At 36.4% G+C, this 27,837-nt stretch overlaps 2 protein-coding genes across 4 annotated transcripts; both read left to right on the forward strand.

Moving 5' to 3' along the window:
* Window positions 1-625: 625 nt before the first annotated feature.
* LOC137835281 (Plasma-membrane choline transporter family protein) lies at window positions 626-27,608 on the forward strand. 3 transcript variants are annotated; one of them, XM_068643723.2, is made up of 11 exons: window positions 632-783; window positions 874-1,094; window positions 1,607-1,965; window positions 2,327-2,472; window positions 3,138-3,321; window positions 9,349-9,422; window positions 9,508-9,621; window positions 24,691-25,047; window positions 25,941-26,201; window positions 26,529-26,756; window positions 27,102-27,608. In XM_068643723.2, the coding sequence occupies exons 2-11, from the start codon at window positions 910-912 to the stop codon at window positions 27,291-27,293; spliced, it is 2,100 nt and encodes a 699-aa protein (XP_068499824.1). In that variant the 5' UTR covers window positions 632-783; window positions 874-909; the 3' UTR covers window positions 27,294-27,608. The 3 variants fall into 3 exon arrangements, with proteins under 3 accessions (XP_068499823.1, XP_068499824.1, XP_068499825.1); XM_068643722.2 differs by having other exon boundaries at window positions 626-1,094; XM_068643724.2 differs by lacking the exon at window positions 9,508-9,621 and having other exon boundaries at window positions 763-1,094.
* LOC150027523 (uncharacterized) lies at window positions 3,367-6,405 on the forward strand. Its single transcript, XM_090302155.1, has one exon. It carries the CDS (start codon window positions 3,802-3,804, stop codon window positions 6,403-6,405), a length of 2,604 nt encoding a protein of 867 aa, XP_090158281.1. The 5' UTR covers window positions 3,367-3,801.
* Window positions 27,609-27,837: the final 229 nt, after the last annotated feature.

A 27,837-nucleotide genomic window follows, 5' to 3' on the forward strand; every position in this document is an offset into this window, starting at 1 on the left:
CCTCACGGATGATAGAGTTGTGTATGTCAGAAGACAGTCACATAGGAATGATTGATTATGTATTAGGATAATTATTGTAATATTTTTATCCATGAACGATGTTGTTGTTTGAAGTTGAACTTTAAGTATAACTTAATTTTGTTTTGACCTTATAAATACATTTTGATGTTAATTTTACTTATATTCTTTAAATTGGTTTGGTTTAGTGAGTTTTAATTCATTAAAAGTAATAAAGTCATCACATTGCCAAAAAAAAGTTTAAGATGATTGGCTTCCAGATATGTATATCCGGAAGCATGATGGTGTCTTCCGGATAAAGATGTCTGTAGTCAAAGAGTGCTAGTTCTGGATGACAATATCGGTAAGCAAAACTGACATGTTCGGATGCTAATATTCGTAGGTAAAGCTGACACCTCCGAATGCTAATATTTATAAATAAACTGTTACTTTTGGATACCGTACTCATAAACAAAATTGACACTTCCAAAAGTCAATATCCATAGATAAATATGTAACTTCCAAATATTGCATCCGTCCGTAAACAAATATATGAGAAGCGCAAAATTAAATGTAAAAAGTTACGTCAGGTGCATATAAAAAATAAAATGATGTGGTACTGGGAGAAATTGCATTTTCTTTTTTCTAACAAGTACTTTAGACTTTAGAGAATATCTTTGTCTTATGATGGGGTGAATAGTGAAAAATTTAATCATTAAATCATTATCAATATTCTATATCCCAATATCTAAACCCTTGCTCACTACAGAAGCTTCAATCAACAGTGTCCTACCTTCTACTCCACTTCTGTCTCTTCTTTATGTTGTCTGTCTACATCTCTCCCTGAAATGCTGAACTAAAGCTTGTTACTTGCAGTTGGCTAAATAAATACATACATACGAAGGCTTCAAAATGAGGGGTCCTTTGGGTGCAGTCATAGGGAGGTACGCTTCAAGTGATGGAACCACCCATTTGGGTGGAATCATTAAGCACAACAGAAAATGCAGAGACATAGCTGTTCTTATTATCTTTATAGCTTTCTGGATCGCCATGATTGTCAACACCAGCTTTGCTTTCAGCCGAGGAAACCCATTAAGGCGAGGATCTTAAAGTTTGCAGCTTTATCTGATTATGCAATGTGCTAATGGAATTTCTGTAATCGGAAGCTGTAGTTTTAAGTGAAAATTTAAGGCATGAAAGATTGACTTGTTATTTACCAAAGGGCTAATTTATAATTTTTCTTTTAGGTAATTTTGCCATGGACGTTTAACTTTTAACAATTTATGGATTCCCTTGTTTGTGTTGGTATGTGGGGAGGGGGTATTTCTTGCGGTCCAACATTTTTTACTTAACCTTTTCTTCTAAAAAATTTGTTCTTTAATTTCACTAATTTTTTATACTAATATACCACAAAAATCCTATGTTTATTAGATTTTCTTTTATTGCATGTTATCGTTACTAATCTTGTTATTTATTGGTTGCTGAGGAACTGAAAGTCTGAAAGAAGATATGAAACATGATTGTATAGTAACATGAAACATGGAATTCTCTTCAAGCGTTTGTTGTTATGGCTGTGTAAGTTGTTCTCACTGGTTTTATATCTTACTAGGCTTACTTATGGGTTGGACTACAAAGGAAATGTATGTGGACAGAAGCATGCAGCTCAAGATCTTCGAGAATTGGAGCTCAAATACTGGCTAAATCCTAATCAGGTTTATCAAAGTGGATTGAAGGATAGCCAATTCAAACTTGCCAATGCTCGCAGTATATGCTTGCTGGACTGCCCTATACCTTCTGAAGATTCACTTACTTGGGTGTGTGATTATCCTGAAGGAGATATTCACGTTTCACTGAATGATTGGATTGATATGAACTATGATTATTTTGAGTTCCTTACACCAGAAATGAGAAACTCTTCACTTCAACTTCAGGGCCCTTGTTATCCTGTCATATTTCCTAGTGTAAATGGTGAGAAAACTTTTGCATTCCTAATGCATTCATAAATTTCACATTGTTGCCAATGTTGTTAAATGGTGGCATCATGGTGTGATGGATTTTTTGCCACCTGCCATATGGAATTTGTGAAGGGAGGCCTGCTATGGAAGTGCCATAGACTACAATGGTGTGGTTATATGGAAGAATTTTGGCCTTCCACCATTGATAACCCTGGTTGTTGCATGCTTGCTAATGGTTTTGTTGTGTGGATACATTACCTTTCACTTGTCTTTGGGCACAGGGAGTGGACAGGGCGTAAGGGAACTGTCCATATCCTACACATGAGTGTTTTATGAAGCTGTTGATTATTAGAGCATACTTTTTTTTTGTCTAGTTTACTGGAGTTGCCAGTTCATCGCCAGAGCATCAAACGTATCTTTAAAGCATTGGCAGCAGATGGGTGGAGTTAACATCAAAGAAGACATTGTTATTGATAAGTCCATTCATGAATATATCAATTCTCAGTCAGCTGTCTTAAAGGTTAATGTTTTGTGCTTTCTACATTTTTCTTTAATTGATGTTATGAGTGTGATTTTCCCCTGGAAAAGCATAGCCCCTTGGTTTTAAATTGTAACAAAAGAAACAAGAAATTAAAAGAAGTAGCTTTCTGGGGCAAGGAGGTGTCCTAGAGATATCAGTGTTCTGCTGAAAAGATATGTTGTTAGGATAGCAAAGACTGCAAATTTATATGAAGTTTTATCTCCTCTGTTCTGTTGGTAGCTGTTATCAGATTTCACCTTATAAATCAATTGCCAAGCCTGGCAAGCCTACCAAAATAGGAAATCACCAAGATGAGCTATAGGTTTTGATACGATGTAAGATTTTATTTTAAAAGTCAGTTGACATTAAGTGAAATTATCCAACAACTATATAAGCCACATTCCAAGAATTTAGGTAATTGATGTAGAGCTTCCCAACAGTTGTAACAAGTAAAAATTATGGAGCCTTGTTGATATGCATTGTGTTGTGCTATGAATCTTATACCCTACCTATTTTCACATTGCCTTTCCTTCACCCTTTTTGACACTTTCGCTCTTACTAATTACAGTTGTTTAAAACTTTGCTTCGTTCTTTCATTTTATCTGCCTTTAAGCATTATATTTTGTGTTACAGAAATTTGAAGTTTCAAATACGTTTATTTGCAGAGATACGTGGCTGACATAGGAAAGTCATGGCCTGTGCTGATTGTTTGCGGAGGGATTTTACCTCTGTTTCTGTCTGTGATTTGGCTGCTGATGATTCGGCACTTTGTTTCTGCTATGCCTTGTGTTACAGTGGTTTTGTTTAATCTTCTAATGGTATCAGTTACAATGTTTTTCTACCTTAAAGGTTAGAATCTCTGCTAGGACATTTAGATTTTCAAATGCATGTATTTTTAAGGAAGTAGCACTATACAGGAGACAACCAACCTATTCGTTTTTGAGATCACCATTTTCATAAACTGTTAGGCAGAAAAATAAAGACAGTACCTGGAGGGTATATCAGAGAAGGAAATTTAAAAATAGAGGGTGAGCGGGTTAGTTAGTCGTTAGGTTAGTTAGTTGAGGTGAGGGGGTCTTTAAATAAAGACCAACCTGTTGTGGAGAGGGGGCTGAATTGTTGTAAGAAGTTGACAGGATTAAACCTGTGTGAAAGGAGCTATTCTCCTTTGTAACCCTTTTTGGGTGTTCTGTTCTGCACTGTAATAAAACAGAGTTTTCTTTCTTCTTGTTGTGTTTGGGGAGGGATTCTGGGTTTTCTGTTTGGGATCCTAACAGTTTGGTCCGACCTGCCGGATCTGAAAAAAAAACAGAGAGTGAGGAAGAAGAGATGGAACAGAGGATGGCAGCAGTAGAGAAATTTACCAGCGAACAATTGAAATGGAATTCTGAAATAAGGGCAGAAATTCTGGGGCTGAAAGAAGGCATGCTGGAGTTAAAAGAAATCAAAGAAATGTTGCGGGATCTCAAGAAAGGAGATAGAAGGTCGGAAGGGGGAGAGAGTTCGGTGAATGGTGAGGAAAGAGTGGAGGAACCATCAAGACAGGATAGCCAATGGGAAAAGAGGAATGAAGGAGAGATGAAGTCGTGGGGTAGGAGAGTGGAGTTACCGGTTTTTGAGGGCGAGGACCCAATGGGGTGGCTGGCCAGAGCTGAAAAATTCTTTGAGGTGCAGAATGTGACAGCTGGGGAAAGATTAAAACTGGCATTCATCAGTATGGAGGGAAGCGCCAGTCCTTGGTTCAGTTTTTGGAGAAAGAACTCCAAGAATCCTTCTTGGGAAGAGTTTTCCATGGCGCTGAATAGGAGGTTTGGGGGAAAGGAGAGAAGCTCTGTTTTTGAGAAGCTGGCAAAGATCAAACAGAATGGAAGAATTGATGAATACATTCAAGATTTTGAGCGGTTAGTGTCACAAGCACCACAGACAGGAGAGGAACAGCTGCTGGGATATTTCTTTGCCGGATTACAGCCCAAGATTCGTAACCAAATCAGACCGCATGACCCCAAAGAATTGATGAGAGCCATGGAGGTTGCACTGGATGTTGAGGAGTCCATCAGGGAAGAAAAAACTAGCAGTTTTGGGCAGAGGAATAATGCGTCGTTTGGGCGATATCAAGGAAGCACCGGGATAACAGGCCGCACAGATTTGCATAAGGGGAGTAGTGGCCCAGGCTCATCCAGTGGGATTAGCACAGCAAGGAAGGAGACGTCTTCTTCCAGTAGAGAGTTTCGGCCAGGAGAAGGACCCAGAAACAAGGGGTCCAGGACCCTTCCCTATCCCGAATATGTGAGAAGAAGGGAAGAGGGAAGATGTTTCCATTGTGGAGGGACTTACGGACCCGGACATCGCTGCCCAGAAAAAGATTTGAGGGTTATCATCTGCGCAGAAGATGAGGGAGACCCTACAGAGGTGAACCATGGTGGGTGGGGACAGAGTGAGGAAGATGTGGAAAAAGAAGAAGAGGAGAGGGAGTGTCTACAGATGGATTTATCCATCTTTTCTGCTGGGGGGTTAACACAACCCAACACCATGAAGTTACAAGGGGAAGTGCAGGGAAGTATAACGTTGGTGTTGATTGATAGTGGGGCTAGCCACAATTTCATATCGGCCAAGTTGGTTAGCAAATTGGGATTACCAATTGAGTCCACACCGGTGTATAATGTGAGGTTAGGTGATGGCCATAAGAAAGGAGCAAGTGGGTGTTGTCAAGGCGTGAAGGTGAAGCTGGGAAATTATAGGTTTGAAGAGACCTTTTTCCTTTTTGAGTTAGGAGGGGTGGATATGATCTTGGGAGTAGCTTGGTTGGCAACGTTGGGTGAAGTGAAAGTCAATTGGAAAACGTTGACAATGAATTTCTGCATTAAAGGCCAGCAGGTGCAAATTCGAGGAGATCCCAAGTTATCTAGGACCTTGGTGACTCCTAAGGCTTTAAACAAGGAGACAGAGATCGAAGCAGTGTCCCTCATATGGGGACTAGAGAGCGCAGACCAACCCAATGCATATCGTATCGAGAGTGACAGGAAGATGGTGGGGTTGACGGGGCAGCAAACAACCGAATTAAAAGATGTTCTCAAGGAATGTGTAGGGGTTTTTGAAGAAACCAAGCAATTGCCACCCAATAGGGAGATTGATCATAAAATCCCACTTAAAGCTGGGATAGATCCGATTAATGTCAGACCGTATAGGTACCCGCATCTGCTAAAAACAGAGATAGAGAAGCAAGTGGACGAAATGCTAAAGGCAGGGATAATCAAACCCAGCAACAGCCCGTATTCGAGTCCTGTGATCTTAGTAAAAAAAAAGGATGGTAGCTGGAGGTTCTGTGTGGATTATAGGGCCTTGAATAAGGCGACAATTCCGGATAAATTTCCGATTCCGGTAATAGAGGAATTATTGGACGAATTGTATGGGGCACAATACTTCTCTAAGGTTGATTTACGGGCTGGCTATCACCAGATTCGGATGCATGAATCGGACATACAAAAGACGGCTTTTCGGACTCACCATGGGCATTATGAATCGCTCGTTATGCCGTTTGGGCTAACTAATGCTCCGGCTACTTTTCAATGCACCATGAATAACATTCTTCGTTCATACTTGAGGAAGTTTGTGCTGGTTTTCTTCGATGATATCTTGATATACAGCCGAACTTGGGAGGAGCATGTCACACAGTTGAAACAGGTTCTAAAGACTCTCATCCAGCACCAGTTTTATGCAAATCACAAAAAATGTGAGTTTGGTAAACGAGAAGTCCAGTATCTGGGCCATGTAATTTCAGGGGAGGGAGTTCAGATGGATCCTCATAAAATTTCAGCAATAATGCAATGGCCCACGCCTAAATCAGTGAAGGCGTTGAGAGGATTTTTAGGCCTCACAGGTTACTATAGAAGATTCATCCATAACTATGGAAGAACGGCGAGACCCTTAACATAGTTGTTGAAAAAGGGGAAGTTTGAGTGGACGGAGGATAGTACCAATGCCATGCAGCAGTTACAGAATGCGGTCACTAATGCTCCGGTGTTAATGATGCCAGATTTCAGCCAACCGTTTTGCATTGAATGCGATGCTTCGGGCACTGGGTTGGGAGCAGTATTGTCCCAAAATAAAAAACCTATAGCATTTTTCAGCAAGGCGTTAGCGGAGACTTCGCTGGCAAAATCTATATACGAGAAGGAATTAATGGCCTTGGTATTAGCAATTCAGCATTGGCGGCCTTACGTGATAGGCAAGAAATTTACGGTTTACACGGATCAGAAGAGTCTTAGGTATTTACTTGAACAGAGAATCACCACTCAGAACCAACAGAATTGGTTAGCCAAATTGTTGGGATATGAATTTGATATTGTGTATAAACCGGGAGCGTCTAATAAGGTGGCAGATGCATTATCTCGAAGGTTGGAGGAGGAAGAGGATGGAGGGGTGGAGATCAATGTGTTATCCAAACCTTACTGGCGGGATGTTGATTTAATAGAGGCAGAAAATCAGCAAGATCCGACTTTAAGGAAAATCATGGAAGAATTAAGAAGCAATCCGGAGTCACATGGGAATTATACCTTGGAAAATGGAAGACTACATTACAAGGGCAGGATGGTCTTATCATCATCTTCGAGTTGGATTCCCAAACTGCTCCAGGAATACCACACTACACCTATGGGAGGACATTCAGGGATTTTCCGCACCTACAGAAGAATAGCACAGTCCTTGCATTGGATGGGCATTAAGAAGACTGTCACGGAATATGTCCAGGCGTGTGCAGTGTGCCAACAAAACAAGTATCAAGCGTGCTCCCCACACGGGTTGCTCCAACCGTTGCCAATTCCAAAAGTAATTTGGGAAGAGATTAGTATGGACTTCATTGTGAGACTACCTAAATCAGGCGGGAAAGATGCGATTTTGGTGATAGTGGATCGTCTTAGTAAGTATGGACATTTCATTCCTCTTAAACATCCGTATTCTGCTAGGACAGTCGCAGAAGTGTTTGTCAAAGAGGTGGTGAGATTACATGGCATTCCAGCCTCCATTGTCAGTGATAGAGACTCTACGTTTCTAAGTCTGTTTTGGAAGGAATTATTCAAGCTGCAGGGGACGACGTTGAGAATGAGTTCAGCGTATCACCCAGAAACGGATGGTCAAACTGAGGTGCTGAATAGAACGTTAGAAACATACCTTCGTTGCTTTAGCTCAGAGCAGCCCAAAATGTGGGTATTTTTCCTTCCTTGGGCGGAATATTGGTATAACACCAGTTTCCATGGGGCAGCAAGGTGTACACCTTTTGAAGTGGTATATGGACGACCTCCTCCTTCGTTGGCTCGTTTTGTTCCAGGGGAAACAATGGTGGAGGCGGTAGCACAAGATTTAATGAATAAGGATGAGGCCCTGACCCAACTCAGATTTCATTTAAGAAGAGCGCAGGATCAAATGTCCAAGTTCGCTAATCGTCACAGAAAAAGTTCCCCAATTAAAGTAGGAGATAAGGTGTATTTGAAAATTCGTCCGCATCGCCAACTATCTATGCCTAGTCGATTGCATCCTAAACTGGCAGCTAGATATTATGGGCCTTTTTCAGTTATAGCAAAAGTGGGTCCGGTGGCTTTTCGACTACAATTACCAGAACAAGCTCGAATACACCCGGTTTTTCATGTGTCTCAACTCAAGTTGGCAGTGGGACAACACCAAATATATCCGGATTTGCCTCAAGAATTTCAGGGACAGGCTGCGAACTTCTATCCAAGAGAAATTTTGGATAGACGTGACATATCCAGGCAAGGAGCACTCGTTCCACAAATCTTAGTTCAATGGAAGGAAGGGGACAATGATACTGCTACATGGGAGGATGTGGCTATCATCAAGGAGCAGTTTCCTGATTTCAACCTTGAGGACAAGGTTGTTTTGGCAGAAAGGAGTAATGTTAGGCAGAAAAATAAAGACAGTACCTGGAGGGTATATCAGAGAAGGAAATTTAAAAATAGAGGGTGAGCGGGTTAGTTAGTCGTTAGGTTAGTTAGTTGAGGTGAGGGGGTCTTTAAATAAAGACCAACCTGTTGTGGAGAGGGGGCTGAATTGTTGTAAGAAGTTGACAGGATTAAACCTGTGTGAAAGGAGCTATTCTCCTTTGTAACCCTTTTTGGGTGTTCTGTTCTGCACTGTAATAAAACAGAGTTTTCTTTCTTCTTGTTGTGTTTGGGGAGGGATTCTGGGTTTTCTGTTTGGGATCCTAACATAAACACCCTTGCATCAGCTGTAATTTTGCATCCTCTCTCATGTATCCAGTCAAAGCACACAACACTTCTCTGGTCATATTTTTAGTTTGACACATGTTGCAAACTTATAGTTAGACACTTAACACATATTTACTTGTGTAATCTAGACCAAAAATTGAAAATGAATTTTTGGAACAGCACCAGAAGTTTTCTACACATAATTATAGTAAATTATGACCGGTGGTATGAGGCAGGAGTCCTTTGAAAAGAACCAGAGAATTTATTTGTAATGTATTTTCTTTTATTAAATATTAGATTTTGAATTGTTATAAAATTATTAGATGATGCAGATAATTTTTGAGTTTGTATTTGATTGTATAGCCATTCATTGGAACATGGAAATGATCCAGATATCCCTGATCTTCTATGCCTTTTTGGCATTGGAACAATGAATAATGAAATGTTTGCTTGTGTGGAATACAACTCATAAAATATTCAAATGTAGGATGAAAGTATGTGTATAACGAACACACATAGTGTATTGGTGATTAAATTTGAAATCTATTGTGCTTGCTTCTATTAGTTTTGAATCATCTAGCCAAATATTTTCTTTTTCTAGATTTTGAGCAAGCACCAATCAAACAAAAATTCCTAATGCCTAATTCTTGACTTTCAGTTGGCTGGATAGGAAATGATGCTATTTCCCCCATTATTGGTGAGCATGATCCTTACATTCATGTATATGTGAGGGTGAGTATCGTCTTGATTGTGTTCTTATGTATTTATTTTGTGTCTCTAAATTGATGATTTATATTTATTGATATATCATTTGAAGGAGATGACTCATCTACGGGTTGTCACAGTCCTTATGAGCTTTATCATGCTTGTTGCCTTTCTTACATCAATTGCTATTGTTCAGCGCATCCTTATGGCAACTTCGGTCCTTAAGGCAAGCATAACTTTATTAAAAGCAATTATGAAACATGATTGAGTTTATTGTTTGGTTCATTGTTTGATTTCTGATTGCAATTATGTGTATTTTTAATCTAAAAAATATTTTCTGAGGCTGAACTTCTGATTAGGGTCAGATTTATCATGCATTTTTAATAATCTCTTATGTAAGACAAACATTCTTTTCTATGCGAAAATTGCTTCAGATGAACTCTTGTCATGAAGTTGGTGATTGTTAAAAAATTAAGGTGAATGCATTACCTACATCTATTATTGCACATTTTCAATGAAGCCAGTTTTAAGCTGCTTTGCTTGTTGGGTTTCTAGGCTCCCTTCCTATGTGGAGAATTGACTAAAATGTGTAAGCCCATTTGTCTCATTTATTTATAGGCAGTTTCTTCCTGCACCCCTACATTTTTCTTCCTGCACCCCACAATGTTATGCAAAGACCAAACTGTCCCTATTATTTTTTAAAAACCCTAAAATGCACTTGAACTGTATTTATTTTTTTGCATTCTAGATTATGAAATTTGGAAAAATTTCGGATCCACCAATTCGTAATTCAAAATATGCATTTTACATTAAAAAATCCATCATTTAAAAAAAGCATTTCGGATCCACCAATCCGTAACAGAAATATGCATTCCAGATTCAGAAATCCATAATTAAAAAAAAAGCATTCCAAATCCACCTATCCGTAACAAAGTTAGGCTTCCGGATTCAACAATCTGGAAATCAATAATTTATGCAAAATTTGCTTCCGGAACACCCCCTCATCTGAACAAAAAAATAATTTAGTTCCGGATTGATGAATCAGTAGCACACTCCCAGATCCCAATTTCCAGTTTCGAGATTTAGAAAATTGTGGGGGTGAAGGAAGAAAAACGTAGGGATGCAGGAAGAAAAAGCCTTATTTATTTTAAAAGAAAAAGAAACATATGAACTAAGCCCATTACATAAATAAAAATATCTAACAATATCTATAATATCTCATAATATCTAATAATATTTAATACTCCCCCTCAAGCTTGTGCACATAAATCATATGTACCCAGCTTGTTACAAATGTAATTAATCCTACGTATTCGTAAGGGTTTAGTAAAAATATATGCTAATTGATTATTTGAATTAACAAACTCAATCTTGATATCTCTTGATATAATCTTTTCTCGAATGAAATGACAATCAATTTCAATATGTTTGGTCCTTTCATGTTTGAGCTAATATGAAGAGGAGTTTGATTATCACATATAAGTGTCATTTGAGTGACCTCTCCAAATTGCATTTTTTAAGTAACTGTTTAAGCCAAGTAAGCTCACAAGTAGCCAAAACCGTAGCTCTAGATTATGCTTTTGCACTAGATCTCGCCACAACACTTTGTTTTTGCTATTCCAAGAGATCAAGTTATCACCAATGGAGACACAATAACCGGAAGTTGATCTTCTATCAGATGGATATCCTGTCCAATCAACATCTAAATAACAGACTACTTTAGTATGGTTATTGTGACCATATAACAAACCTTTTTCATGAGAGCCTTTAATGTACTTCAGTATACGAATGACTGGATTCCAATGGTCTTCACACGAGAATTAAGAAATTGACTCACCACACTGACTGCAAAGGAAATATCAGGACGAGTAACAGTGAGATAGTTCAATTTTTCAACAAATCTTCTGTACTTTTTAGGATCTGAAAAAGGCTCCCCTAATAGGATAGAAGTTTGACATTGAGATCCATGGGAGTATCAACAGATTTCGAATTCATCAACCCAATTTTCTCTAATGCATATTTTCTTTGAGAGATAACAATACCAATATTGGATTGTGCTACCTCAATCCCCAAGAAATATCTGAGTTTGCCAAGATCTTTGGTCTGAAAGTGTTGACAAAGGTGTTATTTTACTTGTGAGATGCCATGGTTATCACTGCTTATAAGAACAATGTTATCAACATATACTACAAGATAGATATACCCAATCATCTATTCCTAATATCTCGGGTGCAAAATGGTCTGTTTCATTTATTGATGATTGTACTCGGGTTACCTGGATATTCCTCATGAAAGATAAGTTTGAAGTTTTTCACCTGTTTGTAAAGTTTTACATAATGATTCAAACACAATTTGAAAGTCCAATTAAGAGATTGCGTTCTAACAATGGAAAAGAATATGTGAACCAAAACCTTTCCAAGTTCCTTTAGGAAAATGAAGTTGTTCATGAATTAACCTGTGTGGATACTTCTCAACAAAATGGGGTTGCTGAAAGGAAAAATCGTCATCTCTTTAAAGTTACTAGAGCTTTACTTTTCCAAACGTCTGTTCCTAGATCTTACTGGGGGAAGCTGTCTTGACTGCCACTTATCCTCTCGGGTTCTAGAGGGTGTTTCTCCTATTCAGCTTATGACCACATTTTATCCTTTTATTCCCATGTTGACTAATCTTCAGAATCGTGTCTTTGGTTGTCCTGCTTTTGTTCATGTTCATAGTCCTTATCGAGGTAAGTTAGATCCTCGTGCCATCAAATGTGTCTTCATCAGTTATGCCCCCAATAAAAAGGGGTACAAATGTTATCACTCTCAAAGTCGTAAAGTCTATGTTCCCAAGGATGTCCACCTTTCATGAAACAAAGTCTTTCTTTCCTAGTTCTCGGCTTCAGGGGGAGAGTATTCAAGAAACTGAGAATCTTGAGTTGCCACGTTTTCCTTTGTTGCAGGATTTCATTCTTAGGGAGGATGACAAAGACCCTGCACCACCATCATTACTAGAGAAGAATAATGAAGACAAATATTTTGGAAAACAATATCAGCGAAGGCAACAAGAACCTGCCCTGGTCGAACAAGAACTTCAATTGTCCGAATTAGAGGTAAGAACTCATACCTGTGAGACTCTTGAGGACACCTTAAATACTACTTTTGAACCTAACCTAAATGATTTACCTATTGCCTTGAGAAAAGAAAAAAAAGCTTGTGGCAAATATCCTATATCCCAATTTGTGTCTACATAAAAACTTTCTATGCAGCACCGGAGTTTCCTTTCAGCTATTGATTCTATTAGAATCCCTACATCAGTACAAGAAGCCTTAAAAGATGAGAATTGGATTTGAGCCATGAATGAAGAAATGAGCGCATTAGAAAAGAATGAGACTTAGGAGATTGTAGAGAGACCAAAAGATAAGAAAGCAGTGGGTTGTAGGTGGATATACACAGTTAAGTACAAGTCTGATGGCACATTGGATCGGTATAAAGCATGGTTGGTTGCAAAAGGGTATACTCAAACCTATGGGATCGATTATGAGGAGACTTTTGCTCTAGTTGCAAAAATGAATACAGTCAGGATTATTCTCTCCCTGGCAGCACACTTTGGTTGGGCGATGCATCAATTTGATGTTAAAAATGCCTTCTTGCATGAAAGCTTGGAGGAAGAAGTATACATGGAGATTCCACCTGGTTATGGTAATGTTAATGAAGAAAATAAGGTGTGCAAACTTAAGAAGGCCTTGTATGGTCTTAAACAATCACCTCGTGCTTGGTTTGGAAGGTTTACTCAAGCTATGGTATCTTTGGGGTACCGACAAAGCCAAGGCGACCATACTCTGTTTATAAAACATTCTCAGATTGGTAAACTCACTCTACTTTTGGTCTATGTAGATGATATAATTATTACAGGTGATGATGAGATTGAAAAACAAATTTGAGGGAGAGACTAGCTGCTCAATTTGAGATGAAGGATCTTGGGAAGCTGAAGTACTTTCTTGGGATAGAGGTTGCTTACTCGAGACAAGGCATCTTTATTTCTCAAAGGAAATACATCCTTGATCTTCTCAAAGAGACTGGTAAGTTGGGTTGTAAGACCACTGGAGTGCCAATAGAGCAAAATCATAGGATTGAGAATGATGAGGAAAACCTAAAAGTGGAGAAGACACAATATCAAAGACTTGTGTGAAAACTCATTTATCTATCACACACTAGGCCAAACATAACCTATGCAGTTAATGTGGTTAGTCAATTTATGCATTATCCAAGAGAAAGACACTTGCAGGCAGTAGATAGAATTATTCAGTACTTAAAAGCCTCTCCAGGAAAATGATTGCTATTCAAAAAGGGGGAAAACTTATCCATGAAAGTATATACTGATGCTGACTATGCAGGATCGATTGTTGATAGGAGATCCACCACAGACTGCTGCATGTTCTTGTGTGGAAATTTGGCGACATGGAGGAGCAAGAACCAAAATGTAGTTGCAAGATCAAGTGTAGAGGTAGAATTTAGAGCCTTGGCTCAAGGGGTGTGTGAACTGTTATGGATGAAGATCATATTTGATGACCTAAAAATAAAATATGAAGCTCCTATGGGCTTGGTGTGTGATAATAAGTCCGCTATCAGTATTGCACACAATCTGGTTCAACATGATCGTACAAAGCACGTAGAGATAGACCAAAACTTTATTAAGGAGAAGTTGGATGATAGTCTTATAGCCACTGAGTACATCCTTTCAAGACTCCAATTGGCAGATATGTTTACTAAGAGACTTCCTACAAAACAATTCGAAGATTTTACTTGCAAGCTGGGCGTGATAGATATACATTCACCAACTTGAGGGGGAGTGTTGCATAATCAGGAGAATTATGCGGTAATTAAGTGCATATTCCATTCTATATTTATTAGGACAGATTTGTTAGTGATTTGATTTGATTTGTACAACTTTAAACACCCATTATTTCTGGCTTTCATTACCTATTATTTCTTTTCTTAATTAGGTTGTAAAACAATTTATAAATAGAGATTGTAATGACATTTGTAAGATAAATTAGAAATACATTCTATCTATTTATTTCAACTCTCTTAGAATTCTTAGGAACCCATTTTAGAATACCTTTGAGAACAAAAAATTTTCTAACTCTACAAAATCTGACAGAGAGACCCTTTTTCATACAGTAGAAGCATGAAACTGTTGGGTCTATTAGTGTCTAAGTTCAAGAGGGGAGGGGTGAATTGAAGTTATAAAATTTTCGCAAATACAAACTGGTTTACAGTTTATCAGAAGAAAAAAAGAACATATTGATTTTAAAAGGAACAAATTAATTCTTCAATACACTTTAACAGAATCGGAACTTGTTCAGATTGAGATTGAGATCAAACAAAGAAAGTTAATAAAACTAGATTGGTTGATATTCAAACAGCTTGAAGAACACAATTTATACCACGAGATCAACTAAGTTCTTACACCACAAATCTTCAAAGAAGATGAATCTTTAACCAAGATTTAATGAAGAAACTGTTTGTCCTTAAAACAATTAAAAACTCAGATTCAAAAGGCTTTGTTTATGATTAAAGAGATTTTCCAGATCAAGAAGAACAATTTGAGTAAACCCAGAAATAACTGGTTCAATTTTAAATGAACAGATTTCTTTCTTGACAGAGTATTCAAAAATCAGAAAAGAGTGCAGAGATGAGAAGAATAAGGCAAGCACACTTTATACTGGTTCACTCATAATGAGCTACATCCAGTTTCACCTTACTCCAAGGTGGAATTCACTAAAAACCAGTTGCAATCAATTACAACACACACAACAGTTCTTGAACCCTACAAGAACAATACAACCAAAGTTGAAAAACCCTATTTCAGCACACCTTGCACTTCAAGAAACCATATCAAGGAGTGACTAACACAACTACCTTTACAAATAAGAATTAAAGGAATGATAACACCGGAAAGAAGATGCAAAAACAAAAAACCAGTTGTCCCAATTGCAGCAGAACCGCACCAGCACCTTCACCAAGATCAAGGCTCTCTTAGAACAAGCACACTTGAAGATCTCTTTGAAAAACCTTTCAAAAACTCATTCAATCTTTTTTCTCATTCTGAAAATCACTTGATCTATGTTAAAACTGTGATTGCTCGACCACATTTCATGTGAGAAAAACCTTTCATTATATAGAAATCAGTTTCTAACAACTTTTCAAAAAACAGTTAAAAAGCTGTTATAAAAACATTATTTTTCAGGAAAACTGTCAGCTCAGCTTAACTGAAATAACTGACTGAACTGCATTTTTGGTGCCCTAATAGAATTTCGAAAATCCTTTCAGCAGAACAAAAATAAACCTATTGATTTTCAAACATATTTATTTTTGTGCAGTAACCTGATTCTTGAGAAAACCTTAAAAAGCATTTTGGAAAACATTAAATCACTTCTTGTGCTTGCTCTTACCACCTTGATTTGGCAAATAGGATAGGTCATGAAGCAAAAGGCAACCTTAAACATACTAATGTTCGACCACCGAGTACATAGTTCTCCTATTTTGATGTCCGATCACTGAGCAGAATTAAACATACTAATGAACTGCATTTTGGTGTCCTAACAGAATTTCGAAAATCCTTTCAGCAGAACAATAATAAACCTATTGATTTTCAAACAAACATTTATTTTTGTGCAGTAACCTGATTCTTGAGAAAACCTTAAAAATCATTTAATCACTTCTTGTGCTTGCTCTTACTACCTTGATTTGGCAAATAGGATAGGTCATGAAGCAAAAGGAAACCTTAAACATACTAATGTCCGACCACCGAGTACAAAGTTCTCTCGTGCTGATGTCCGATCACCGAGTACAGAGTTCTCCTACTCTGGTCCAATACATACATTATAAACTTCAAAGCAAACTAGTTATTTTCTTCATTAAACTCACACTAAGACTTGGTAGAAAAGAAACTTCATCCATCTTCAACAGAAAAAACCGGTTGTTTCGACTTTTAAATCAGTTGTTTTTCAAAGAAGGTTGAAAAAGGCTTTGAAACACCACTTTTCTTGTTTTGTGGATTAAAACCCAAACCAGCTTTACCAAAGACACATATTTGAGAAGAAAGAACAATATCAAAGTTAGATTTGCATTTAGAAAGTTTGTCCACAGTTTTCACAAGATAGTGAACCTTCTTTTCAAAAGATTCACAATTTTCACAAACACTTGAGTCACATTTGCAAGAAGAGTTTTGTAAATCAGTTCCAGATTTTCAAAATCATTTTTCAAGTTATCCAGCTCTTCTTCCAATGCTTTGACTCTATTTTCCATCCAATTATTCAAGCCTTTTAACCGGTTTTTTGAAAGGGCCAGCTTATTAGGTTCTTCATGAGTTTCTTTAAAAGCATCAAGAAGTTGGTTGTAGTTTTCAAAATTAATTGAAGTGCTGGAACTTACAGTGCTTACATCAGTTTCTTCTTTTGCCATCAAGCAAAGATTTGCTTCTTCATCTCCTAAAAATAAGCTAGAGGAAGAAACATCATTATCTTGCCAATCAATGTAGACTTTTTTGGCTTTTCCTTTCTTTTCACCTTTCTTGCTTGCTCCTCTTTTTTTATTCTCATTGTTGGGGCAATCAACTTTAATATGTCCCTGTTCACCACATCCAAAGCAGGTATATTTGTTAGAATTAAAATCATTAAGTTTCTTACTATTATACCTGTAGGAAGATTGATTCTTGTTGCTGTTTTTCTTCAGGAATTTACTGAATTTCCTGGTCAGCAAGCTCAGGGTTTCTCCTTCATTGTCATCACTTGAGTCTTGACATTTTTTATGTCCAGCAGTCTTCAGGACAATGTTCCTCACATGCTTTTCCTCATTTTTTTGAACATTCAACATGTTCATCTCCAATTCCTGTTCTTTGAGCTTCCCAAATAGTGAAGCTGTGGTCATTGATGTTAAATCTTTAGATTCAGAGAGGGCAGTGACCTTGGGCTGCCAAGATCTGTCTAGACACTTGAGGATTTTGATGTTGAGTTCCTCTTTTTTCAAACATCTTTCCAAGACTCATGAGGTGATTCACAATATGGGTAAATCTTTTTGTACTTCAGCAATTGTCTCCCCTTTCTGCATCCTAAACATCTCATATTCTTGGATAAGAGCATGCTTCCTTGCTCTCTTCACGTCATTTGTTTCTTCATGTGTGACTTCTAGAGTATCCCACATTTCCTTTGAGGATTCACATTGTGATACCCTTAAAAACTCATCAGAACTTAAGGCAGATGTAATAATATTCTTTGCAATACAATCATATTGAGCCTTTTTGCTTTCATGCTCAGTACATTGGGACCAAGGTTTTTAAAAACCACTTTATCATTTTCAAGCATAGGAACAAAAGGACCATTTTGAATTGCATCCCAAATTCCTTTTGTGAATTGATTTTACAAAGATCTTCATCCTTACCTTCCAAAATTGGTAATTCACACTACAAAATAGAGGTGGTCTATTAATAGATGCACCCTCTCCAAAGGGTAGTTTATCAGCCATGAAAATAAGATTTTAGGATCAAAACTTGAATGACTTTCAAGAACCTAGCTCTTGATGCCAATTAGAATTATAGGCCTTAAACAAGAGGGGGGTGAATTGTTTATAAAATTTTCGCAAATTTTAAGGTACAATGAAGGCATAAGAGAATCAATTAATATAAAATTTGTTCAGCTGAATTTAAAAACAATTTTCATAGAAACAACATAAAATCAACCGGTTGTTATTGCGAAACAATCGGTTGTTTATATCAGTACTTATAAATTGAAAACAAAAACCGATTTAAAGAGATGAGGGATAGAGATATTCACCCAGTAAATTTATACTGGTTCACTCTTAGCTAAGAGCTACATCCAGTCCCCAGAAAACCTTTGAGAATTCCACTATGCAATCACAACGCCTTGATTACAACACACACCAAAGTGGTGATCTTGAACCCCTCAAGAACACACACCACCTTTGCTAATCACAACAGAATTCATAACACCCTCTGAATCTGCACACAAACAATTATTATTACAGAGATACAATTGTTAAGAGAAAAGGAATTATCACACATGATACAATCACAGATTGAAAAAAGAAAAGAAAATACAGTGCAATCCTATTGCACTCTTAGAAAGAATTCAATGCCTTGAGCAATCTTGGAAAAACTTGATTTAAAAGCAATCTTATGAATCAATAACAACTAGAAGCGTAAAACAGATTATATATACTCCAATCAGTTGTTAAAAACATTTAATGCAATAGTCAAATCAGTTTTAAATCAATTAAAAGAGATTGAACTAACTAAACAGAATTCTGTTAAGAAAATTAAAAAAAAAATCGATTTGATTTTTTGAAACAACTGATTGAATTGGTTTGACAGCAAAGTCAACCAAAGTCAAACAATTTCAAATCCTTTTAAAAAACCTAAGTGTAAAACAACCGGTTGAAACGACAATTCAATAGGTTGATTTTCCACTTCTCTTTGAAAACACATATTTTTAAAAAGGATTAAAATCAAACAACCTTGGATCAAATCTATGAGTGGATTACATATTCAAACTACCCAAAACCCAATCTTCATGGATTTGGAGACATCAAAGCCTATCTTCAACACTAGGGACATAAGAAAACATTATCAATAGATAAAGAAAGAAAAAGATTAATAGTACCAACACCATGTGATGGTACCCTATATCAATTGGCCATGGTAACCGAAGGTAAATAACCCATAGTAGGCATGGAAGAGAAAAAAGATTGATTACCAGTAATGTGATATGTAACACCTGAATCTAGAACCCAAGGGCCAAGGGAAGTAGAGTGAGTGAGGCCAACAAAAGATGTACCTGAATGTGCAACAGAAGTAGTGGAACTAGGGTTCTGACGATCCTCATACCATTTAAGAAATTCATTGAAAATAGAAAGTTGGCCAGGGTTGTACAAGAGCAGTTTGGGCAACTGCAACAAATTTAAGAGGATGACCATGTAAGGGATAACATCTGTCAATTTTGTGACCAAGTTTGCCACAATGGTCACACTTGTGATGCCCTTTGTCCGACTTGTGATGACGAGTACAATTATTATGCTGAGAGACTAAAGTAGAAAAATCATCAACATGAGGTGTTATATCAATAGTGTGTTTACCTAGCATACGTAAAAGGGTAGAACAAGTAGAAGTAAAATTGGGTGTGATAAGAGATCCCAAAATTTGATGACGAACATGAAAATAATCATCAGGAAGGCCATGTAAACCCAATAACATGAAGAACTTAGATCTTTGCTCTAGTTCTTGAGAAGGAGTCAAGGCAAAATCATGAAGAAGAGCATGAATTTTACCTAAATATTCTGCCAATGTACTTTCAAGACGTTTGGGAGCAACAACTGTGAAGAGATTTTTGACACACACCATAAAGACGTTGAGTATCATTGGTGTATAATAATTTTGCTTGTTCCCAAACTTCTGAATATGTCTCATAGGTATGGAAATTTTGTTTTAAAGATGAGTGAATGGTAGATTTGATAACAATGCATAGTTGAGCATCAATTTTCAACTCATTTTTAGCAACATTGGGACGAGTAAGATGATCAACATAACCTTGACTCTTAAGCCATAATTTAATATCTAATGCCCAAGTGTTATAATTGGTTCCATCCAATTTGTCACTGGAGAGATGAACATTGACATAATTAGTATAAATAGACGGATCCGACATAGTGGCAGCAAAAGAAGCCATAGATGACAAGGACGAATCTAGTCATTGGCCAATTGGCAGCAGCAACAACAGTAAAGGCTCTAGTGAGGCTCCAGCGTCAAGGAGATGGTGGTGCGATGGCTGGAAAATTCCAGTGAACAGTGAGTTCACCAACAAAAATTGAACGCTAAACCTATGCTCTAGATACCATATTAAAAGAAAAGAAAGAATAGGGTAAATCTTTTGTGTATGTTGAACACATAAGATTATGTTTATATAGAAAAAGAAATATATGAGCTAAACTCATTACATAAATAGAAATATCTAACAATATCTAACAATATCTAAATATCTCATAATATCTAATATTATCTAACAATTTAAGTGGAGAAAGGTCAAACTACTCTCATTTGAGAGACTCATTATTACTAAAAGAACAATGACGACAACAAAGAGAGAGGAAAGATGTAAAACCTTTGTGATTTTCACACCATGATGATTTTACCAAATTTCACTGAGTGCCACGCAAATCTTGCTCAAGAGTTGAGCCAATTTTGAACTAGGATCTTGAATCAGCCTAAGCCCTAGAACCAATACTCGAACTAGCAGTGTGACACATCAACAAATGCTTCAAAGGATCATAACCAACAACAACAACTTAGGCACCTTCATTAGAATTTTGACCAAGCCATTTTGAACTAGTATTAACACTAGAAATAGTTCCAGAACCACAATCAAATTTAGCACCACGATCAACTCCACTAAACCAGAACCATGACTAGCCTCAACAATTGGTCAACTTTTGCACCAAAATTTTACTGATTCATATCTCTCAGTTAGGTTTTGTGACAAATTTGGTGACAATTTTCAGAGGATTTTGTGGCGAATTGGTGAAATTGAGTGCTTTCCTTACTAATTGACACTAAAATGATTCATATAAGTCATGGATTAAGCCTTACTATACATACCAAACAAGGGAACCTTATAAGGAGTATGGAAGGGTGAATCCTCACCTACAATCCCATCAAATCCAATTGGCCATGAGAGCGAATCAATTTGTTCCAGGTTTTTGTAAGATCAAGACCAAAGATTGAATGACGTATTTTCTATGGAACGTGAAAATGTCTCATGTTCAACTTCAATGATGAATTCAAGAACATAAGAACAATATCGGAAAATATTAAAAATAAGTGATTGAATCAATTGTTATCGAAAATAATAACAAAAGCACAGTATTCATGGACTTTAACTTTCCATTGTTTGAGAAATGCAAGTTGTTGACAAACCAACCTAGGTGGAAGATAGTGCTTGGCTATTGGATTTTAACCTTAGATATTCCCCATAATAAAAAAACTTGGATTCAACCATTGGTTGTCTTGTTAAGGAAACCATGTAAAGAGGAAAATTTTCTTGAGTATAACTCATTCTCTTACAATAAGAACATTGGGGACGTTCTGAATCAGTTCTTCCTCCTCTATTTACAGTGCCTCCCCTCTTGAGAGTAGACACCATGGCAGATGATTTAACATAATCGTGAAGATTTCTATTGGTAAGAGTGAGAACACAAAGTAGTCGTGTTCTTAGGCTTTTTGTTGATGGAATTTCTTGATTGATCAAGATTTGGTCCGAAACATGATCAAAATCTATGTTCATGGCACAAAGGATCATAACCATGTAGAACTTATCCAACTTCTTAATCTCTTCTAAAGAATCAACTTCTAAGTGTCATTTTTTGTTTTTTTGCCCCCTTCATTGATCATAATACCATCTATAAACATTACAAAGATATTTACACCATCAATAGCAATACTGGCACAATTATTCTAAGTTTAAATGTGTTTAGTCTTCTAAATGGGGGTACTATTTCTTTTGGTCATCTAATTAAAAATTTTCAGTTTGATTTTGCAAAATGCTATTTTTAGTTTTTGGGGTTCGATGACATTAGTGACGTTGATGATATAGCAAGCAATGGTCTACTAAGCATTTGCTACGTGGATTTAATTGAGTGACATGATTTTTTGGAAGTTTATTAACGACTTAAATATGTTTTTAGTCCTCTGAATTGGGTAACATTGCTTTGTTTAGTCCACTGATTAAAAAAAATCATTTTTAGTCCTTTGGTTTTGTTTTATGATATTTGGTCCCTGAGTGAGGTTAGTGACATTAGTGATGTGGCAAACGGTGGTCTACATGACACTTGTCATTGGCGATGCAACTTCACTCTCTAGTAACGTTTTAGCAATATTGGGCACGGTGGAGGAGGCACATGAACTTGTGTGATGTAGTATGATTCTAATGAAAAGGTTTTGGTTGGTTTTGGGGTTATTGCATCTTTGACCGAGACTTTGGACTATGGAGTGAAATGAGAAAGGTTGGTGGTGTGAGGTGTTTTCATAAGGTTGATTGAGATTTCGAACAGTGATGCCATAAAGGGAATGTCACTAGTGTCATCCAACCTTGAATTAAAATATAACATTTCGCAAAATTGAAGGACTAAAAAAAGAAATTTTTTAATTTGAGGACCAGAAGAAATTGTGTACCCAATTTGGAGGACTAAAACTTAAATAACTTCCAAAAAACTATGTCACTCAATTAAATCCACGAGGCAAATGTAGAGTGGACTACTATTTTCCAGATAATCAATGTCACTAACGCCTTCTAATACCAGAGACTAAAATAGCATTTCACAAAATTAAAGGACTTAAAAAATGAAATTTTTTAATGGGAGGAACAAAAGAAAGAATGTCCCCAATTTGGAATACTAAAAACATATTTAAGCCATTATTTTAAATCCTATACATAGTGAATACACAAATTTCTAATTTAAAATAAGTAGATTATACACAGAATGGAATCAATTAAAAACAGTAACAATGAAAACTTGGATAAAGGGAGGTGCCGCAAACAAGGTTTGATAAGCCTATCGTCACAAGAATTGGTGAATTCTTGATAAGATCGCAAGATGCAAGGAAAAACCCTAACAGAGATATATTCTCTCTTGAATTGCCAAAACATTCATCTTCATTATGAATTCCAAAAGTGTATAAATACAATTTTAGTTATAGGTCTCTTCTCGTTTGTAAGTAAATAAAATAAAAATATAAGTTGATACTTCCTAATTGGTTTTGGGTTCAAATCCTAACTCCAAGCAAAATAATAATATTATTTTATTCTAATATTCCGAGCATGTTGTGCATGTAATCAGCTTAGTCTTTTTAAAGTGTGGCTCATTCAACAATTGGGCCTCCAAAAGATTAGTCACCTTGTGTTGTAATGTCTCTTTGGCTTTTCTAAGCCTTCCTCTTGTCATGGGTTCACCTAAGTCTGGAATTATGTCTTGGTCAAGTTCCTCCTCACCATGCCCTTGGGCTTGGATGTCCTCATCACCATCAAACCATGACAAACAGACTAGCCTTGATACCTTTACTTGAGAGTGAAAATAGAAAGAATGCTTGAGAGAAAAATAATCTTTTAGCTTATTCATATATTTATAAGGATCCTTACATTTGAGATATTAAGAAAAGATATGAGCGACCTACACATAGGTGATAGATAGGCAATACAAGAAAGATAAGTTAACCTATTCTAACAAGCTGACCATTCAAATAAATTAAACAATTCTGACAGAAATAAAAAATAGGGTTTAAGTTCTTTTAAGTTTACTAATAGCACTCCAAAACTTCCTCAATCTACCTCCCTAGTGTTTATTTCTCCGTAGGAGGTTTGATGATAAAAATAAGCTTCATGGCCGTTGTTGAGAAAGTGCTAAACCACAATGGGCTATTATGTAAAGGAAACAATAACTTCCATTATAATTAACTAAAAAAGAGCACTACAAAAATAGAAGTAACTTAAGGGGTGCTTTGTTAATTGAAAAATGGAAAAAAGGTGAAAAGTTCAAGGGAATAATGTGTTAACTTTTCCAGAGAAAAAATGCCTGTTTTGGTCTCAGTAAAGTGGATTAGTTTATGTTATTACAATAACATTTAGAAACATCCCCCTTTTCTATTAGTTTTTGTGGTTAAAGTAATTAAGAGAAAATACAAACAGTAAAATTTGTGGCAGACTAGTCTTCTCTCGAAGTTGTAATGAGTACTTGCTAGTTACTTAGATTAAGCAATTGGAGTGCTTGTACACTCCAAGTCAGGTAAATGCTAATCTTGCTAGGTCTGCATCTGGCAGCAGTGGTATTCACAGCATAGCCAAAATTTGGTCAATTTGATCATCCAGTGTTCTTATTTAACTATTTAATGAATGGAATGGATGCTTAAATATTTTATCCTTTACTCTGCCAATGCTATTTTTTGTTGACACCATAACAATCTATTGATAATGTGTGATATATGTGCTGCTTATGGAATATTAATTTCATAACTTCTATAACCTACAATCCATGTAATATGTTAGTTTTTACATCCAGCTGTCACTAAGTTATGAATGACTTCTCTTTCACAAAATTGTCACATAACAGAGCCCTTAGTCACATAGTATGATACAACATAGCAATGCTAGAATTATTAATAATTGAGGAATGATGCTACAGCATTGATTCCCTTATGACACTTTGACGTAGACAATCAATTCAATTGATTTTAATGCAAATATTGCTCACAGGTTGCTGCAAAAATGATAGGAGAAGTTCAAGCACTTATTATTTTTCCAATTATACCTTATGGTATCCTTGCTGTCTTCTATATCTTCTGGATTTCTGCTGCTCTTCATTTGTTCAGCTCTGGTCAGGTTGTTCAGAACAACTGCAATTCTAACTGCTGCACGTATTACCTCATTGAGAAAAAGGTGATATGTGATCGGTGTTGTGGATATAGCATTCATTACACACCACATATTGGAGCTGCCATCCTTTTTCATCTATTTGGCTGTTATTGGGCTACACAGTTTTTCATAGCTTGCTTGTCAACAGTGATTGCTGGATCTGTTGCCTCTTATTATTGGGCCCATGGTGAAGCATCTGTAAGTCAAAATACCATGCTAATAAAGAAATGAACAATTCAGAAGAATTTGTTTTGCCATAATTCTGAGGATGTAACAGTAACAAAGTAGATTGCGTGAGTTTTTAGCTCCATGAAAATGGATAGAACCAGACCGAAAAGAACACCACAGAGAATTATTAAAGGAGATTTCATGGTTTATAACATCACTAATAAATTGGTTTTCAACTAAGTTCAATGGCACTGTTTCACCGAGGAATCAACCTCACAATCTGGGATTGGGTGGTGGTTGTTGTATAGTTCTGATGATGTGGTAAGGAAAGGTTATATGAAGAAAAAACTACTAAAGTTTAATGAGATTGAATAATTTGTAGTCCCAGTCATAAAGAGGCAGTTCGCATTTTGGCTCAGAAATGATTCTTAATCAGTATAAGGAATACTGGTGTAGGATTAGAAATTGTTGAAATATGAATATCATTTTACTATCTCCTCATATCTTTGATGTTTAAGGATATTAACCATAGACTAAGAAATATTTAATGGAAGTAGAGTATTATTATATTTGGACTAAATTGTCCTCAGTACCTTTTTCTATTAATGTTTTTCTCTCTCTAATATATCCTTGTTTAATATCTCAATAATAGTGGTGCTAGCATCTAAAGATATGGGAAAGAGGAAGTATCAATTTATCACAATAATTTATTGGGCTTAGCTAGATTGTAAATTTCCTTGTGCCAGGGCAAATTTTTAGCTTCAAAATAATAAAGACCAAATTTAGACTAAATGACAAACATCAGGCTTTTGTCTGTTTGGCTGATTGGAATTTGGTTTATCAATGGACTAAACCTTTTTCTTTTGATGGTTACAAATTATCCTTTATATGATATTAAATGTATTTCATCTTTCTCAATGCAGCCTGAAATTCCTTTTATTTCAGTATTGTCCTCCATGAAGAGGCTTATGTTTTACAGTCTTGGTTCTGTGGCTCTTGGTTCTCTGACTGTATCATTTGTAGAGTCAATCCGCTTTCTGCTCGAATCTATTCGCCGGAAACTAAAAGTCTCCAGTCATGTACCTGATAGCTGGATTGGCAAGGCTGCTTACCAATCTTCTCAATGCTTTCAAAGATGTATTGGGTGGACCATCAAATCAGTGAACCGAAATGCTTACATCATGGTAATTTTTGTTAATCTTCCATAAATCATTTATGTCTGCACCTTGCAGATGGATATGTGCATGTTAATTTTGAGCAGCTGTTATTTAACAGATAAGGACAGACAAGATGGAAAAGCCAACTTTAATATACTTTTGCCTTGTCCTTATTGTAATCAGAAAGTATGGGAGAGGCAGGATTACATATAGATATTTCATGTGTTCATATTGATTTTAATTAAAAACATGGGGCAAACAACTTTTTTAATGTTGGCATGTTGTTTATAAATAGACTTGTATAATTAATTAATTTGTCTTTCTGCATTTTACTTGTCTTCCTCACATCTGCAGATTGCTGTAACGGGTAAAAGTTTCTTTAACGCCTCTGCTGTTGCAACCGAATTGATCATGAATAACATCCTACGGATTGGACGTGTCAATGTGATTGGAGATGTTATTTTGTTCCTTGGAAAATTGTGTGTCAGTCTCTCTAGTGCTGTTTTTGCTTTCCTCATGCTGGACACGCACAAGTACAGATCAGCGCATGACAAGATATCATCTCCACTTTTGCCTGTTGTGGTATGTTTATAATCTTGTAAGAGTTGGGCTTGAAAATCAATAATGGTTCCAAAGCATGAAATATGGTAATTCAATTTTTAACCAATAGAATGTGTAGTTGGTCAAAATATTTTAGCATGCCCATAGGTTTTAGTTCCAAAATTTATGGGACTTGTTTTTTCTTTCATCATGGAGAGTTAAATTTGTTGCTCTACACCACTGAGTAAAAGATTGACTTTATATGCATTCAGCATGACCATAATGGATAACATGCTCACTTAAAGGATGGGGAGCAGCAAAATATTGCAGAAAATATATCTATACTAATTCTCCCTTTAAATTGAATTGTAATTTTGTGCAATGCAGGTTTGCTGGGCTCTTGGATATGTTGTTGCAACTCTTTTCTTTGCAGTTGTAGAGATGTCAATAGACACCATCATTCTCTCATTTTGCCAAGATTCTGAAGAGCATGGAACAGCACAGTATGCTTCACCTCTTCTCATTGAAACCCTGGGAGACCAAAATGAGATGCAGAGACTTGCACAAGCACCGCAATGAAGTATTTTCTTGCTCTATTTTCTCTGTGATGAATTTTAACAGGGCTTCAGGAGGATTTAGAATTTTGTTAAGGTGCTTAATTTTTCCACCCGAGTTCTGTTCTTCTCCTTGTATATATTTACTATATACAATGTTCAACAAAGGTTCCCTATGATTAAGGTAGCTCTTTAGGTAGTTTTACTTTTTGACAAATGGGTTATGCTAGGATATCATGTTATGGCCACAACCAGAACAAATTCAATTTTTGTTCTTGTGTAATTATAACCTTTCACAAACTTGCAACTTGTGATCAATTATAAGATCTTCCGTTCTTTAGATTCTATGCTTGCTTTTCATATCTTGCAACACAAACTTTTCTTAAGAAAAAAGTTTATAGACATTCGTTTCGTGTTATTCGAGCAATCCTTTAGGAATTACACCATTATATATCTTTTAATAGAAATATCACAAAGAAAGAGAATAAAAACATAATGGGAACTAAACTTCACACCTACTAATCCTTAACCCTGCAAAAGGGTATATCAAATTTATCATTGAAAAGTTC

This window comes from Phaseolus vulgaris, chromosome 5 (assembly GCF_051622355.1).
Source record: "Phaseolus vulgaris cultivar YP4 chromosome 5, ASM5162235v1, whole genome shotgun sequence".
NCBI classification, from domain to species: domain Eukaryota; kingdom Viridiplantae; phylum Streptophyta; class Magnoliopsida; order Fabales; family Fabaceae; genus Phaseolus; species Phaseolus vulgaris.